The sequence below is a fragment of the Taudactylus pleione genome, unplaced genomic scaffold, assembly GCF_031769625.1.
Source record: "Taudactylus pleione unplaced genomic scaffold, aTauple2 ptg000041l, whole genome shotgun sequence".
Taxonomy (NCBI): domain Eukaryota; kingdom Metazoa; phylum Chordata; class Amphibia; order Anura; family Myobatrachidae; genus Taudactylus; species Taudactylus pleione.
In genome coordinates, this window is record NW_028284443.1 from 24,132,787 (window position 1) to 24,150,083 (window position 17,297).

At 42.1% G+C, this 17,297-nt stretch overlaps 1 protein-coding gene across 1 annotated transcript in view; it reads right to left on the reverse strand.

Moving 5' to 3' along the window:
• The window catches only part of ZNF277 (zinc finger protein 277), a 105,709-nt gene that overhangs the window by 15,381 nt on the left and 73,031 nt on the right, over positions 1-17,297 (reverse strand). Inside the window, exon 5 of the mRNA XM_088457715.1 lies at positions 1,174-1,265. Within this exon, the coding sequence (XP_088313841.1) occupies positions 1,174-1,265 (92 nt within the window). The remainder of the gene's footprint in view (positions 1-1,173; positions 1,266-17,297) is intronic.

Here is a 17,297-nt window from a genome sequence, read left to right on the forward strand (position 1 = left end):
TAGTGAGATAAGTAGTAAACCATGAGAGCACAGACTCAGAGATAGAAGGAATTGACGGTGAAGCAGGTGATTAATTGTGTTAGATGTAGCAGACAGATTTAAGAGGATGAGAAGTGAGTTGTAACCATTGTCTTTTATGGGGAGAAGGTGACCTTGGTGAAGACAGTTTCTGTAAAGGAAAGGAAAATAGATTGAAGTGGGTGAAGAAGGGAATGGGAATAGAAAGAAATGTAGTTATTCAGACATATAAAATCCTCTCTAGAAGTTTGTAGACATAGGACAGGAGAGATATAGCACAGTAGTGAGAGAGAATAGGCGTCAAATAATGGTTTATAAAGGATGTGTGAGACAACAGCATGCTTGAAAGAGTAGGTACCAATGTGTGAAGATGGGAGGAAATGGGATTCAGGGACTAAGTGAAAGGGAAAAATTGACTAGAGAAGGACATAGACTTCATCCACAGTGTTGGGGAGAATGGTGTCAATCTTCGATGTGAAGTGTTTGGCGAAGTCAAACTTAAAGAGGAAATAGAGCAAGGTAGGAGTGTGATAGAAAAGAGGGAGTTACAGATGGCAAAGAGGCAGTGAGGAATGGGGGATTGGGATTGTTGGAATAGAGTATGAATTTTAATTAGAGGGAACCAGTGTGAGAATGCAATTCCCTACAGTACCACTCAGCATTGTATGAGCTCAGGATGCCACATTTGTGATGCAGAACGACGTATGCCGAGAGAAACAGTCGGGTATTCAGAATTATAGTCAGAGGTGATGGTAGTGTTATAGTGGGAGATGGCACCCAAACACAAGTAAAAACACAACTCAGTACAATCACATCGGAAGTCAGACCCATTTAGATGCATTATATTAGCATTAAAACAATTTTCATGACAATTTGTGCTTTAAAGGTTCTTTATTAGAGTCAGGTGATGATATTTCATTTCACCCTGGCCTAGCAAGAGGTCCCACTGTATTGATGAATGTAAATTTGCTAACAATTAGGCTGTGTGCAGTAGGACATGAATATTTATAGAAAAAAAAACAATGGAACATAATTGAAGATTTGTTTCAAACATTTTGAAGTTGAAAAAGTGATTACACTTGGGTCAGAGTGAAAGAGCATATTATTATTATAATAATGGGAGTGGGGGAAGGGAAGAAAGAAATGAAATCAAACCTGTTTCCTTTAAATTCCTCACTGCAAAACATGCACAGCCTCTGAAAACGTGTGTCTGATCTCTCATGCTGCTGCTGTTCCAAAATATTTTTCTGTTTAACAAAAGAAAAACAAATTATATATTGCTAAAAATATAATGAAGAAACAGTTTGTCAAAAGTGGTACACCTTTGTTTTACTGTTATCAAAATGGCATCACCCAATTATGTATGCCAGCTTCTTAGGCATGTAAACCATTCTTCTTCTATCTATTCCCCTCTTTGTGCACTATATCTAAGTAGCCACGTATGAGTTGCTGGATGGGTGCATCCCAGAGCTTAGTAACACGTGACTAATACATACACAAAGATGGACACATGATGAATATTTTATTATATATAATTCGTATATATAGAATATGTCAAGTCCACATTCTCCAAGAAAGTAAAAACAAATGCTGGGATAGCCACCCAAACAGATCCAAAACGGGTCCAAATGCAAAGTTTCAAAACAAAGGGGTGCACTCACCAGACTTAAACAGCATAGTGAAGTTTATTCAGCAGGTCCCATCATGCATAGTATAATCATGCATAATAATATGTGCATTACAAACCTAATGAAAGAAACTTTACAGACTGAGAACAGTGTGTTCTGGCCTGAAGAGGACAGTGTGTGAGCTCCAGAACACGTCATGTGATTGTCTCACATCCATTAACTACCCGATTACAAAATTGTTGTGTGTTACACATACTGTCGCACTTATGGAATATTGGATGCAATTAGAATAAAAGTTAGCACTGGCAGAGTCAAGAAACGGAGTCTAATAGATCTTCCGGTATTAACCAAGAACCGCTACAAGGCGGGATGGACTTTGCTGTCTAACTGACCCCCTACAGGGAGTGCTGGAGTGGTAAGGAATAGTCAGGCAGCAGGCTGATCAGGCATGCAAAAGGACATGGTAACAAGTTTCCGAAAGAGATAAGCTGGGTCAGTACAGGGAGGTTCAATCAGAATAGTAATAATAATAATGATGGAGCACAGTCAGGAAACCTGATACTCTGGATCATTATGGTGCATATAGTGAATTTAAATGAGTTGAGCAATACAATTCTGGTGCCAAACTGAAGTCATCAGTCAGCTAACCCAATATCCTAAAAAGTTTTTAGTACCACACACCTGCCACATGTCGACTGGCTGCAGGCACACGGACAGTCCGTTAAGGATGACAACTGGGACCCACAGCTCATTTTCACTAGCAGTTCTGTTTCTGTGTAGCTGCACATCCTGAATGCTTGCAGTCACCTTTGTACAATGTCTGGAGGCTGTCTCATACTGAATGCCAGTGGTAACCAAACTGGGAGCTATAGCAGCCTGAGGTGCTGTGGGGCACTTGCAGGGGTGGCACTGGTTGGTGGTCCAGGACCAAATCAAATTATTTATGGTCAATGTGATAGGCAAAACCAGTGCAGGTGGCTGCCAATCATAAAATATGTGCACAAACAAAAGCACAACCTTGTCCACCACCACATAACTGAGCCTAATAGTACATACACACTAGACGATAGAGGAACGACTGTACGATTACAACATTGTAATCGTACAATCGTTCATCTTCCTGTGCAGTGGGATAATGTGCCCTCACTGACTGATATGTCGTTCAGTGTAGGCACCCTCCCTCATCCCTGAACATGGCCAATCTGTCGTTATTGGCAGATTGAACGGCATGTTCAGGTGATGATAGATGTCGGAACAATCAGTGGGAGCGCGCATCGTTGGTTGTTTCCGACATGATAGTGCACGATTAATGAGTGAATGAACGATTACGATGTCAATCGCTCACTAACATCTCCAAGTGTGTACTCACCTTAAGGATGACAGATAAGCACAATTTACTTAATGTAATAATGTTTGCTAAATTTCTCAAAAATAAACTTTTGGCCTAGGTGTGCTGTGAAAAAAACGGTGATACTCTAGGGCGCTGTGATTCAAACAAGTTTGGGAACCACTGCTGTATGCGGATTGATGCTAACTACTGTAAACATCAACCTTCAGTGGGAGATTTGCCGATTTAGCGTTTAACACTAATGTGCATGGTCTTGTTGTGTCTGCTGTTGTGTCTATTATTCTGACTGCTGCGTGCAACTACAACCTGCTATTGTCAATGCTGCCTGAACTGACCTCTGCTTGTGACCCTGATTCTGCTACTTTATGCCACCTAGACTATGGGATAAATGTAATAAAGTTTGAGTTTGTAAAAGATGCTAATTTTTTGCAACCCTCTGGATGTAATAAGTTGTGAGTCGTAAACTCGCACAGAACTCGCAGAAACAAACCCGCAAAAGTATAGACTGATTCCAGTTTCATGTTTAATTTATATCAGCTTCTGAGGCCTATTACCACACAATGAAGGGCCTGGATTGCTGCCTCTCGGATCTGGAGGTGGTGCAGCTTTTTAGGCTGACCTGCACAGACCTGATTTTATATGAGCAGGTGCAAGATGACTTAGAACCGCTGCTTGCCAGTACCTTTGCAGTGTCTGGTACATCGGTTCCAAAAGTAACATGCCGCTTGTTATTAGCTCTAATTTTGATTTGCGAGTTTTCCGACAGCAGCAGACCCGAATATTGTCATGTGCGAGTTACATACAGTAGGTACCTTATAACATGATGTGAGTTTCGGAAAAAACTCACAACCCACTCTCAACGAGACTTGGCGACTGCAAACTTGCAAAATAACTTGGACCCCTATATCTTTTGCTTATATGAGTATATCACGACTGTTTTCATCCTGCTACTTAATCCATCTATTGCCAATACACATTTCTTGCATACATCACATCTGGTTTGGCTCATGCCTGCTGTGGCTCTGTCATTGTGCTATTTTTAAAAATGTTTTTACTTAAATGTATTTATATAACACCAGCATATTCCCCTTTTTACAATTTGTAACAAACACTAATAAAAAAAAGACTTGGGATGAATAGATAAAGTGGTAAGAGTGCCCCTGCTCACAAGCATACAATCTGTAGGAAAACAGGTGTTTGATACATATTCCACACAGTGCATATATTGGACTAGCCATATTGCAATAGGAAAAGTGCTTTCTGGGGCTTTATGATACAGTCTTTATGATACAACCAAGCTTTGAAGGACAGAGTTGCTTATATTTTAAACCGTGTGTTTATTGTAAAGGTTTTTCACGTTATGTGCATATAATGTTAAATTAATTTCCTCTGGGGGAAAAAACAGATTGAAAAGCAAGTGTGCATATGTTTCATCATATTTGCTTAAGATCGGGTGCATTTTGTAAGACTTTTACATATTAACATTTACATAAAAAAAACTGCAGCCAAAATATGCCAATGCATAGCACTAAATATTGTGTTCAAAAAGTAAATAAGATACAAACAAGTAAAAAGATTTTAAAATGAAAGAACTCTTAGCAAAAATGCAATACATTAATGAAAATCAAAAGTAATACCACAGATGGACAGCAGATGGAGTTATCAAAACACATACTGTCTGTAAAACCTGAAGTCAAAATGTACAGTATATAAACTAATAATGCTCAGTAGAAACATAGTATATATGCAAGCAAAACATTTTTATCTTAGAATATAATAGGTAGGTAACACTGTAACTACAGAACAAAAAAAATAAGGTGTCTTTCAAAGCTGAACCACCACCTACTGTTAAAAGGTCACTAGTGTGCTCCTCCACCTACTGTATCTACATACAGCCAGGGGTGTATTTATAATGGGTGCAGTGTGGGTCCAGGGGGGCCCACACTGCACCCATATTTTTTAAAACTTACCCATCCGAAGTCCTGCGTCGGCTGTAATGCAGCACAAAACACCTGGAAAATGCCCACCGTGGCCATTTTCCCGGTGTCTTGGGCATGCGCAGTAGGGAAATTGCCTGGGAAAATGGCAGCCGCGCCATTTTACCCGTGACCACAGACTAATGCCCGGAGTCTACTGCTGCGGTCAGTGCGCTGCTGGCCGCCAAGGAGAGAGAGGAGGGGGCCCCGGACAGGGAATGCACACGGGCCCCCTCCTCTCTTAATATGCCCCTGCATACAGCAGCTTTTCCTGATTCAGAAGAGATTTACACACTATCTAGAAATGGGATGCATGTGAGCATGATAGTGGAGCTTTAATATCAAATTAAACCTACTATTGGATGGAAATATAGAATACAATTCACCCCCTGAAGAAGTCTGACACAGGACAAAGGAGGTCATTCAGACCCGCTCGCGAGCAAAGGACGCTCGCAAGCGGGTCGATGTTGTGCGCATGCACGAGACCCGGCGAGCGACGAGGAATACGTCGCTCGGGGTCTCGCACCAAAGGGGGCGTGCTGTCGATGGTGAGGGACAGCACGCCCCCTTTGGTGGGCGTGGCTGCCAGACGGAGGCGTTCCCATGGGAACGCATACCGTCTGAAGCCGGCCCCACTGACATCAGTAATGTGTCAGTGGGAGTGATTTTGGCTCTGATAGAGCCAAAATCACTGCTGGGCTTGCGGCAGCGAGACCCTACCGCAGGGTCTCGTCGCAAGCCCGATGGTCGCGATGGTCTTGACCATCGCGACCATCTTTTTGGCCGCTCGCATATGCTGTGGGTGGTCACCCACAGCTATGCGAGCGGCCAGGAGGCCGTTCCATTTTCAGGTAGGAGGGCACTGATACAGAGCGAGCGCTCTGGTCAGAGCGTTCGGCTCTGAATCAGGCCCAAAATGTGTCAGATCACCCTTAATAGACTACAATCTATTTACTGATACTGATTACTATTTATATTGGATACTGCAGCTATAAACCATTCCTTTGATGCAATCCATATGAATTCAGAGAAGCCTTATATTTTATATTTTCATGTACGAGCAATTTTTGGCTTTTTACAAATAAAATGTATTTACAATATTGCACAATTTTAGAAATGTTATATTATTGTATACTGGCTTTGCTGGAATAGCAAGCTTGTACTCTGTCCTGATGAAGGGCATGTGAGCCCTGAAATGTGGACAAAGATTTGACCATCTGCTTACATGCCAGAGCTGTACCTGGTTACTGTGTATTGAGAGCTATACCTGCTAATATTATTAACTTTGCTTTGCAACAAATAAACAGTGAGTGCCACCTTTTGTTCCAAATGGGATATCTGCATTGTATATTTTTTTTTATTCTTCACCAAGCTAACTTTTCCTGACAAGCACATTTTTGGTGACATGCACAATAAACACACCTTGCTTAGTGCAAATGTTACAGAGCCATCTATTTTTTGCTCTCGACATTATATTAGGACCTGGCACCAGGATCATATTTTTTCTGATTTAGGGCCATATTCAATTCCCGGCGACAAGTCCTGTACTTTTCGCATGCAGTACTTTTCGACCACTTTGCTGGTCTTCAATGCAGAAAAGTATTGTGCGTGTGCCAGCTTTCCACCGTATTCTATTAGAAATCGGTGAAAACGGGAGCTGGCGAAACTGTAATATGCGAAAAGTACTGTCAGATTTGGGGAAATGAGCCTGATACCCCCCAAAAGATGGTCTGACATTGGGGATCACTGTAGATACCCCAATATAGCCCTGCTGAAGGTATTTGGGGTACTTATATGCTCTCAATAGCCTCTATTTCGCGTCTTTGCTGCAGTGGTGAAGAATAGCATTTCAAGGTTTTTTTGTTCAAAATAAGTAGTCCCAGCAAAATTGGGGTACATGTAAATGGGTGTCAGCGTACTTTTAAGTTGCTAAAGTGAACTTTTAAAATTCGTAAAAATTCCACCTGCAGCAAACACCTGCAAACTCAAAAATAACCGGGGGCATACTTGGGGATCCCCCTGGAGTCTATTTCGCTAGTTTTTAAGTATGTCCCCCGACTTTGAACTCCCCCCCCCCAAAAAAAAACTAAAGTACTTTTTTGGGGTGATCTAAGGACTTTTTAAATCTTTTTTTAACGCAGTTTACCTTTGGGGGGCTGTCCCAAGGGTGCAGGGGGGTTCCCGCAGCTTTGCACCCCAAAACCCCAATTCTGCACTTTTTTTCCCGACACCTATTCATAGGCGAAAATTTATTGCAGGTCCAAATGCACTGAGTTTTCGCACTGGCGAAAAATAATTTGGAATTGAACACGGAGGAAACTTTTCGCATGGCGAAATGACATCACCGGCGACACTTTTCCGCAGAAACGGACTTCTCACGGCTAATTGAATACAGCCCTAAGTTTGAGTGAGTGTCTGTTTTACATTTTTTCTTTTATTTAAGTTGTACAGAGCACCTATTTTTCCCACCAAAATACTTTTTCCTGACAAGCACATTTTTGCTGACCTGCACAATAATGCCCCTTGTTTAGTGCAACTGTCCCAGAGTGCCGTCTATTTTCTGCTCTCTTCACCATGCATTGGACTTACACAAACACACACACACACACACACACACTCAAGAGAGAAAATGCAGAAGGTTAAGAACAGAGCCTTGAGTAAATAGATTAGAGGAGGCATCAGCAGTGATGACACTAGGGGGCTGATTCTGAGTTGCACGCAGCAGCGTGTATTGGTGGTCGCCTGTCTGAGAGTTTATGCAAATGGCATACAAACTCCTTTCCTTGAGTACATCCGTACGGCCGAATGTGCAAGGAGTGAGCTTGATTGCAAAGGGTCAAAAAGTGTCAGTAGGGGCAAAGTAAATCAGGTGGTTGTATACCAGCCACTGAAGTAGCTTGGAAACAATAGGGTAGGAGAGAAATAAGGAGAGATGGAGAATTGTGGTACAGGATTCAAGTCCAATGTAATATAGAGAGATGATTTCTTGATAACAGAAGGAAGGAAGTCCGACACAGGAAGTGTGCCAGTAGAGAAAGACAGGTTAACAGATGAGATAGTTGATGGGAAGTAACAGGGATGGGGCTATAAACGGGTTGGAATGAAGTAAGATCTACAGATGCATTCACATACATCTATCGTGCAATTTTTTTCCTTCAAATGCGCCTTATTTGTACAGCGATGCGAATGGTACACACAAGCAGCTTCTGCTGATTAATTCTGTGTGCAGTTGCGGGTCTATCTGCAGACGAAATGCTACGTTACAGTGTCACATCCGCAACGTTACAGTGTCACAGCTGTTGACACTGTAATGTAGCATTTCACATGCAGATACACCCACAGAACATAGACACGCCGCATATCATTTTAATCAGCAGAAGCTGCTTGTGCATCCTCTTCTCATCGCTGTGCGAATTAGAAGCATTTGGAGGGGAAAAAAGTTGCATGAAAGATGCTCGGCACTACCGAATCACGCCGCGGCATTGCGTGACTAGAAGGACTGTTTAACGCGCAAGGAGGCTAGATGTATGTGGACACATCTGTAGGAGACAGGTTAAGGGGAAAGAAATAATGGGTCTGAAAACACAGAGGTTGGGTACGTGAGTGGAGAAGAAAGTGGATTTCTTATGGTAGATCGGGCAAGAGGATATAAGAGACGTATGACATGGATGTCAAAGAAGGATATATGGATAGAAGATCCACAATCTAAAGGTCGACAGTCAATGAGATGGTCAACATGTAATAGGTTGACATGGTACAAAAGATCGACTGACAAAAGGTTGACTTTGCAGAAGGTTGACATGGTTAAAAGATTGCCAGGTTTAAATGGTCAACACACATATGGCTGACTTTTTTCATGGTTTTTCACCATTTTTAAACTTAGGGTTAGGCACTTGGGGGAGGGTTAAGGTTTGACAACCGGAAGGGATGGTTAGGGTTAAGCACTAGGGGGAGGGTTAGGCTAAGGTTAGGTTTAAGCACTTATGGGAGGATTAGGGATAGGGTTATTTTTTTTAAACCTATGTGTCAACCAGTTTTCGGTTTACCATTTGTCCCTGTCAACCTTTTGTCAGTCAACCTGTTGTCCCTGACTACCTATTGCATGTCAACCATATGATGTCGATCCATTGACTGTCGACCTTTACATTGTCGATCTTTTGTACCACACCCAAGGAGAAGATAGGGCTCAGGTAGGATGATATAGAAAGTGCAACCAGGAGAGAGTAGGAGGCCTACTCCACCACATTATCTGAGTATAGGTGAAAGATAAACATAGGTGGGTCTCAACATCACAATGCCTGCGCCAGGATCCAGATAAGGTACTTAAAGCATTTTTACCATGCTGGCATTAGAACTTTCAAATGCCATTTCACAAGCACGTTGAAAGTTATAATGCCCGCACTGTTAAAATGCTTTAAGTAGCATTACAGCCATGTCTGGATCCCAGCGCCAGCATTGCAGTTTCCACATAGCCACTGTCTACATAATGACTACTGACTATAGGAGAGGGCTGAAAGGAGGCAGAGTCAAGGAGAGCGACAATAATAGAAAGACTGAAGGAGGAGGAGAGAAATAGGCCATTCATTTCTAATTAATTAGTTTCTTGCAGACAGATTTAGTGTACCAGAGCAGATAATGGGAAATGCAGAAAAGAAAATGAGGTTGGAAGAGTTGAAGGTACATGGGTGGTGGAAAATTTTGTGAGGGAAGGGAGGTCATATACAGATAGTAAGGCTTGTGTGGTGTCTGGGGTTGGAGGAAATAGCATCAGCAATGAATAGAAGGTGGGGGTTGAGAAAAGGATGAGAGAGGTAGATATGTGCATGAGAGGGTAAATACAGTTAGTTAAGGTTAGACAGTGATGAGTGTGCTGGAATACAAACAGGGAAAGTAATGGAAGGAAAAGCTGAGAGGAGAGGAAGAGGCAAGTAAGAAGAGGGTTGAACAACATATGAAGGAAAACATGATATTATACGGAAGTGATTAGCTAAAACGTGGAGTGCTGCTGAGAGAGGAGATTACATGTTATATCAGGTGTTACTTGGGGTCTTTTATTGGGACAGTGTTAACAAGGGGTTGTGGATCCTGTTGAAATGTCCTAGGATCACTGGAAGGAACTGCGAGTTGTGAATGCAAGACTGCTGATGGCAAAGTGACCTTGTATGTGGCAGAGGAGTGAAGTGACTATAGCTCTTTAAACATAAGGGGGTGCCTTGTGAGCCTTGGCATGTTGAATCCCATGTTAAATGGTTCTAATAATTGCAGTGCTGTGCTGTGTGCAATAAAAGAACATTACTTTACATAATTTCATACCCACAGATGTACCCACTGTTCCAGAATGTTATGTAAGCCTAACTCCAGTTAAAGCAACCAGTTTGAAGAGTATTAAATAATAAAACCAGTATTTTATACATACACACAACTTTAAGTGATCATGTGGCTGCAACTCAATGCTTAAGATCATGCAGACATGGTAAAGTGGTTTAGATGTTCATATAAAAAATTTGCATAAACAACATGAATCCACGGATCTATCCTGCTTTCTGTTAGCGATTGTTGGTGTTTTAGTTCAGAGAATGTTTTCTTTGCACACAGTAGGCCCCTTAATACCATTTGAGCATTGTTCAAACGCCCCGCATACCTGAGTATTGTTGGTAAACAAGTGCATCCCTTTAAAGCCAGAGTCTACCAATCTTCTAATGGCAAATTCAAGCAGAAAAACGTGCCATATCACAAATCTGAAGATGCTTCCATGAAGGAGACAATGAGTTCAGTGAATGCCAAAGGCTTCCACAATCACCAGATCTCAATACACTAAAGCACCATTGGGAAGTAATGGAACTGGAGATTCGCAGCATGAACATGCAACAGACAAATGTGCAGCAATTCCATGAGGCTCTCATGTCAACATGGACTAGAATATCGCTGGAATATTTCCAGAACCTTATTGAAGCCATACATTGATAATTTCAAGCTGTTCAGTGTGCAAAGATGGGTCCTAGAAAGGTTTTCCTAATAATGTGGCCACTGACTGTATAATACATTATTAAATATATATTTGTGAATGTGTGCTTAAACAAAGGACACAACAACTCACCATCAAATGTCATTGTCCCACCAACCTGGATTTTAGATGATGATAAGAACCATTATTTAAAAGTCAAGGTGTGTATGTGAGAATCCGACTTGATCAAGAAAACTTGTCTGCCAGATTGATGAGGAGTTTATAAATACACGTGCACATATAAAATATAAGCATATATATATTTATGTGCATTAGCAGGTTGTCTTCTTAAATGAATGAGGCACATGTATATACAGGGATAGTTTTGTTATTTACCAATCCATATTTAACATCTGAAATTAATGTATTTGTACTTCACTAAACCTGTTCAGCATGCTGAAAAGTTACAGGGAGCTATGTTTTCTATTTCAGTCTTCTGTATCAATGCAATCAATGACTTGTTTCTGTAAAAGGAGCATGGCACTTACTCTACACCACTTAATCACTTATGTACTCGACATTATTTATTATTCCGATTTCATATTTCTCGCTTGCACCCTACCAACAAGTGTCAGCTGCATTGGATGGACACAGAGGGACAGATTCTGACTTGGAAGAAAAAAAAAAAAAAAAAAAGCAGTAACCTTGTATCTTACCAAAACCATGTAGCACTGCAGGTGGGGCAGATTTAAAATGTGCAAAGTATTTAGATTTGAGAGGGGGGTGTCCTGGCTCAAATCTAAATTGCATCATAAAAATAAAGCTGGCCGGCATTTGTGGACTACATACAAAAGCAGCCAGCATTTACCCTGCATGCTAAAACAATAAATCTAGTTGCATGCTTGGGCTTCCAACCTTCAAAAGGGTTGCTCCATTTTAAGAATGAAAAAGTAGCGCTAAATGCTTAGCACCCCCCTCAACACTCAACCAAAATGCCCCTAAATGACTCTCACTTGCTCCAAAATAACCCCACATGCTAAAAAATATCCTCACATGTTTTCAGAACCCAACATGCTCTCTGAAACAAATCAGTTTCTGCACATGACATGGGCCCCAGCCCACCTCTATTTATTAAAAAAAAATTAAAACCAGCACAGATTATGGTAATAAGGGTCCCTCAGTGCTCACTGTGCCTAATGTGCTTGGACATCCCAGCATGTCCTGGAGCCATTCCTCACGCTTTCCCCACATGACTAATAATACCTGCACAGCTGTAGCTGAGGAGGACTGAGGAAGAGCGTATTGTGCACAATACAGTGCACGCTCTCCTCCTCCAACTGGCTGTGCAGTGTCACCTCCCTGCACTGTGCATATCAGACCATATGGTAAGTCTTATTTACTGCTTTATAACAAAGAGTTGAGTACATAGCTTGGGGGAGCAGGAAAAGGCTTGCTGGGATGTTGGTGCTCCGCTGACCTAATTGTTATATTATTTTTTGTTCCCTACACATTATTGTTGTCACCTTTAAATAATTGACAAAACGTATATATGCACTGCACTGTTACACACCAGTAGCAACAGTTGTTGCTACTGTGTAACATTTTTATACTTAAATTTAACAGATGCACCACAATTACATGCCAAGTAAATGCACAGCAAACTAAGATTTGCATATTATTTTTTTAATTTAATTCAAAACGGAAAGATATTTCTGATGACTGCTCAAAAAATGAGCTGTCTGTTGCTATAGGTAACCAAATTTGGCTAGACAGCTTCCACTATCTTGACACTGGAAGCAGCTGGCTGCAATTTAATGTAGAAATAGAATATGTTTGAGTAAGACACGGTTGTTAAACTCAGGATCCAGGGCTAGGCATGATATGTAAATACAACATGTGCTAAATGTTTTGCTGCTGCTGACACTATAGAAGACCTACGCATAGTTAAATTTAGCAGCAGGATGTCTACTAAAATGTTTGCCATGCGTTTCCTTGAGTCATGCAGAGACAATACCACCCACTGAATTAAAATACTGCTGGTCTCAGTATTAGGACTGAAATTATAATTACATGACTTTTAGATTATCCATATAATGTATATAACAGTGTAATACACTAAATAACAGCATATTTTTCCAGCCACTAAAGACTTATATATTCACCCCCCCCCCCAACAATTACTGCATACTTTTATCGTTATTCAATTTAATTTTCAATTTTGAACATCAATATATTATCTGCCTATCTTACTTCACAATGGCATTATGACAAGGACACAAGGCTCATTGGAGGAGAAGAGCACAGCACAGCATATTCTTCCTGCTTTCTCCCATATCAGTCTTGCTCCACCCTTGCACTGTACAGCAGCCATGTAGTGTGCAATATCTAAGTAATAGACTTGGAAGGTAGCGGCAATAGAGACTGCATCTAGATGGGCTGGGATAGCTGCAAGACTGATCTGTGTTTATAGCAGGTTAGGTGGAAAAAGGGTGTGGAGTCACCTTAATAGCCAAACTTGGAGCAACCGGGGAGGGTGCTCTCTAGTCCAGAGTAGAGGAGTAGGTGCTCAGGGGTCAATATATAGAGATCTAAGGGGTGATATATCAAATCTTCTATAAGAAGTGGAGATGTTGCCCATAGCAACCAATCAACTTCTACCTATCATATTATAAAATGGGGATGTAGTTAAAAGCCATCATCCCGGTATCGGAATCCCGACCCAGGATTTAACTTAGCTGTTAGCTGCGGGAAGGGAGGATTAGGCTTGGGGGTTTAGGCGCCACGGGTGGGGGGCGGGGCTTAGGGTTAGGCACCAAGTGGGGAAGGTTAGGTTTTGGTGGCACTAACAGGTTGGGATAGAGTGTAGGGTGGGGAGGGTTAGGATTAGGGTGCAAGGAGGGTTAAGGTTAGAAAGAGAAGGGGGGAGGGTTAACATACTCAGGATTCCCAGCATCGGGATGCAGCTGTCGGCATTTTGACAGCAGGCATCCCGACTGCTGGGATTTCATACCCAACCCATAAAATGTACTTGTCCACTCCTTAGCAGGTTTGATACATTTCCCCCTAAAAAACAGGTGACTCTAAAGGTACTGCTACACATGTGTGTCTGCTCTGGTCTACAGATCTATGCATGTGCTCTGTATGTAATGCAAAATGGAAGTCATTCACCGGTCCATAACACATGAAGTGAAGACCTCACTTTTTAGAACAATTCATGTGAGGGGTAGGTGTTGATAAATTACAGCTGTACTTCACAATGTATCACATAGATACAATGCAATACATTATGTTATGTACCACTGTACACAGTAATATTTATATATTCAGCCACAAATAACATACAGTAGCAGACAAATTTGTTGGTACCCTTAGCTCATTGAAATAATGATTCAATGCTCCTGAAAAGTGATGCAATCAAACCTATTATCTCATGTATACCTGCATGCCTTTGGTAAGTCATAGAGTAAAGCAAAGAAACTATGAAAAAAAAAAAAAGAGAGAAATTATTGTCTAAAGATATTATAAAATGGCCGGGACAGATTTGTTGGTACCCCTTAAAAAAAGATAATAAATAATTCGATCGATGCTTTTTTTTCCCTTTTTGCTCTTATAATTGTTAACAATTGTAGTGCTTTTTCTAACTAATTGCTTTCTTGAATTAGCATCACACATCTCCAATCTACTCATCAGTCACTCAGTCTATTTAAATGGAGAAAAGTAGTCACACTGCTGTTTGGTATAATTGTGTGTGCACCACCCTGAACATGGACCAGAGAAAGCAAAGAAGAGAGCTGTCTGAGGAGATCAGAAAGAAAATGATAGACAAGCATGTGAAAGCTAAAGGCTATAAAACCATCTCCAAGCAGTTTAATGCTCCTGTGACTACATTTGCAAATATTATTAAGAAGTTTAAAGTCCATAGTACTGTAGCTAACCTCCCTAGAAGCAGCCACAAGAGAATTGACGCCAGATTAAACAGAGGTATAGTGAGAATGGTAGAAAAAGAACCAAGGAAAACTTCCAAAGTTATACAAGCTGACCTCCAAGGAGAAATTAAGTCAGTGTCTGATCTCACCATCCGACGCTTTTTGAGCAACAATGATCTCAAGACTTACAAAAATTCTGGAGCGAAACATACTGCCCAGTGTCAGAAAGCTCTGTCTCAGTCTCAGGTCATGGGTCCCCCAACAGGATGTAGACCCAAAACACACAACTAGAGGCATCTAAGAATGGATCAGAACAAAAATTGGACTATTCTCAAGTGACCTTCTACAAGCCCTGATCTGAATCCTATCGAACAATTGATGGAAAGAGATGAAACATGCAGTATGGATAAACCACCCATCAAACCTAGTAATCTCACTGGAGCAGTTTGTTCAGAAAGAGTGGGCTATTGAGAGCTACAGAAATCGCTTGATAGCAGTGATTGCTTCTAAAGGTTGTGCAACAAAATATTAATTTAAGGGTCCCATCATTTTTGTTCATGCCATTTATACTAGCTGGGATACCCGGTGTTGCCTGGGTCGAAGAATGGACCTTGAAGTACATCTGCAGCCTTCATTTTTCACATTGTCCTCACCTATAACTTCATTCCACTGATCCTGAAAAAGGACCCCACTGTTTGCTAACATGGTTTTAGCCATTAAAAGGACCTATCTATCCATTTGTATAGAGTATTTAGACACTGTTACCGCAACACTGTGAGCTAGCCTTGCACTGACTGATTTTCTTTCTCTCGAGTGTCTGCTTATCTCTCTTGTTGATCTGCCAAGCATGCTTGTACTTCCTCTGAGGTCTCCCCGTGTCTTGCCTCTCTTTTACTTCTAGCAGCTGAGGAGCTGTGACCCAGACTGGATCGTTTTTTTGGTAGCATGGCTATTCTGAAACTTAGGACCTGATTCAGACCTGCTTGCTCGTTGATGGACGATTTTTGTGTTCTGCGCATGCATCACATTGCGCGTGCACGAACCACTGCGACAGACCGGGAAGCACATGCTCGCTCAGCATAGACAGCCCAGTTGAATGAGTGACAGGAGAGGCCGTTTGTGGGTGGTAACAGGGACAGGCCACTAGAAACGGTGGAGGGGAGGTGCAAACGCAGGCGTGCCTGTGTGTTTCACCACCGTTTCATAGGCGTGCATAATTAACAGGCAGCGTCATTGTACACGTCACCTGGTTGTATTTCACACTGAAGGGATCGCAGTGCTTGCGGGCAGGTATAGTCAACCTCAAGCGCTGCAAGCACATCTGATGGTGCTCGAAGTACCAATGTTTTCATGCACTTCCTGAAGATGACGTGCACAAGTGGGCATCTTATGAATGGCTGGTGGACATCTACTTACGCAAAGTGATCGCATGCCAAGACATAGTGGGCATGCTAATGCCTTGCCGAGCGATCGCCTGCCTTGCTGGGCGTGCGCTGGATTTGCATACGCTGGGAGCGAGCGAGCGCATCTAGCAAACGGCTCTGAATCAGTTCCTTAGTCTTTGGTGTGTTTTAACTGTGAATGGTTCACACTTTTGAAGGCTGAGATGTGAAAGGAACTAAACTTAGTTTGAATGTGGAATACTAGAAGTCATTCACATCCTGGATAACAATGCAATTTAGGAGTAAATGACAGTGCAGGCAGGCGTATTCTCTGTCTGTTTGGAATGGGGTATATCAGGATCAGAGTGACTTACAGGACAGAAATCAGTATAGCTTCCAAAATCACAGTAGTTTCAGAAATCATTGCAGTACAGAAATCAGTGCCAAGCAGAAATTTCTACAGACCAACATTGGAAACCATGGGAGAGATGTATGAAACGCTGAAGTGGTATCAGCACACGTTATGTGCGCTGATACCATTTCTCCCCATGTACTACTGGGGGGGCTGCGTGGTGAATGACAGGGTCGCTATGCGCCCGTCATTACCGGCGCTGCTATCTACAAGCTCCGATAGCAATGTATGAACGGTCAGTTCGCCTAACCGTTCCGCCAGCTGCAGCTATCGATATCGACAGCTGCAGCTCGTGATCGCATGCTCAGTGGAGCCGGCCAGGAGTGAGACACAGCGCATTAGCACTAGGCTGATGCATTGTGGGCCCTAGCGGGGATCGCCGGAGGGGGGAGATTTCACTCCCCCACTCCGGCAGATTAGATGTTCATACATCTCATCTTTAGTGCTTCCTGCTTCGCCTCGGTAAAGAGGCAAAGCAGGAAGCTTTATAGCGGCATGGTAAGTGGTATATGAAAATGTGCTTGAAGGAAATCAGTAACTGTCAGTGCAGGTGCAGTGTGACAGTTGATCCTCCGAATCACTGCTCTTCTGTTGGAGCTTTGCCTGCCCCCCCACTGGTACATATCAGCCTGTGCCTTCAGATCATTGCAGTTTTAGGCAGTG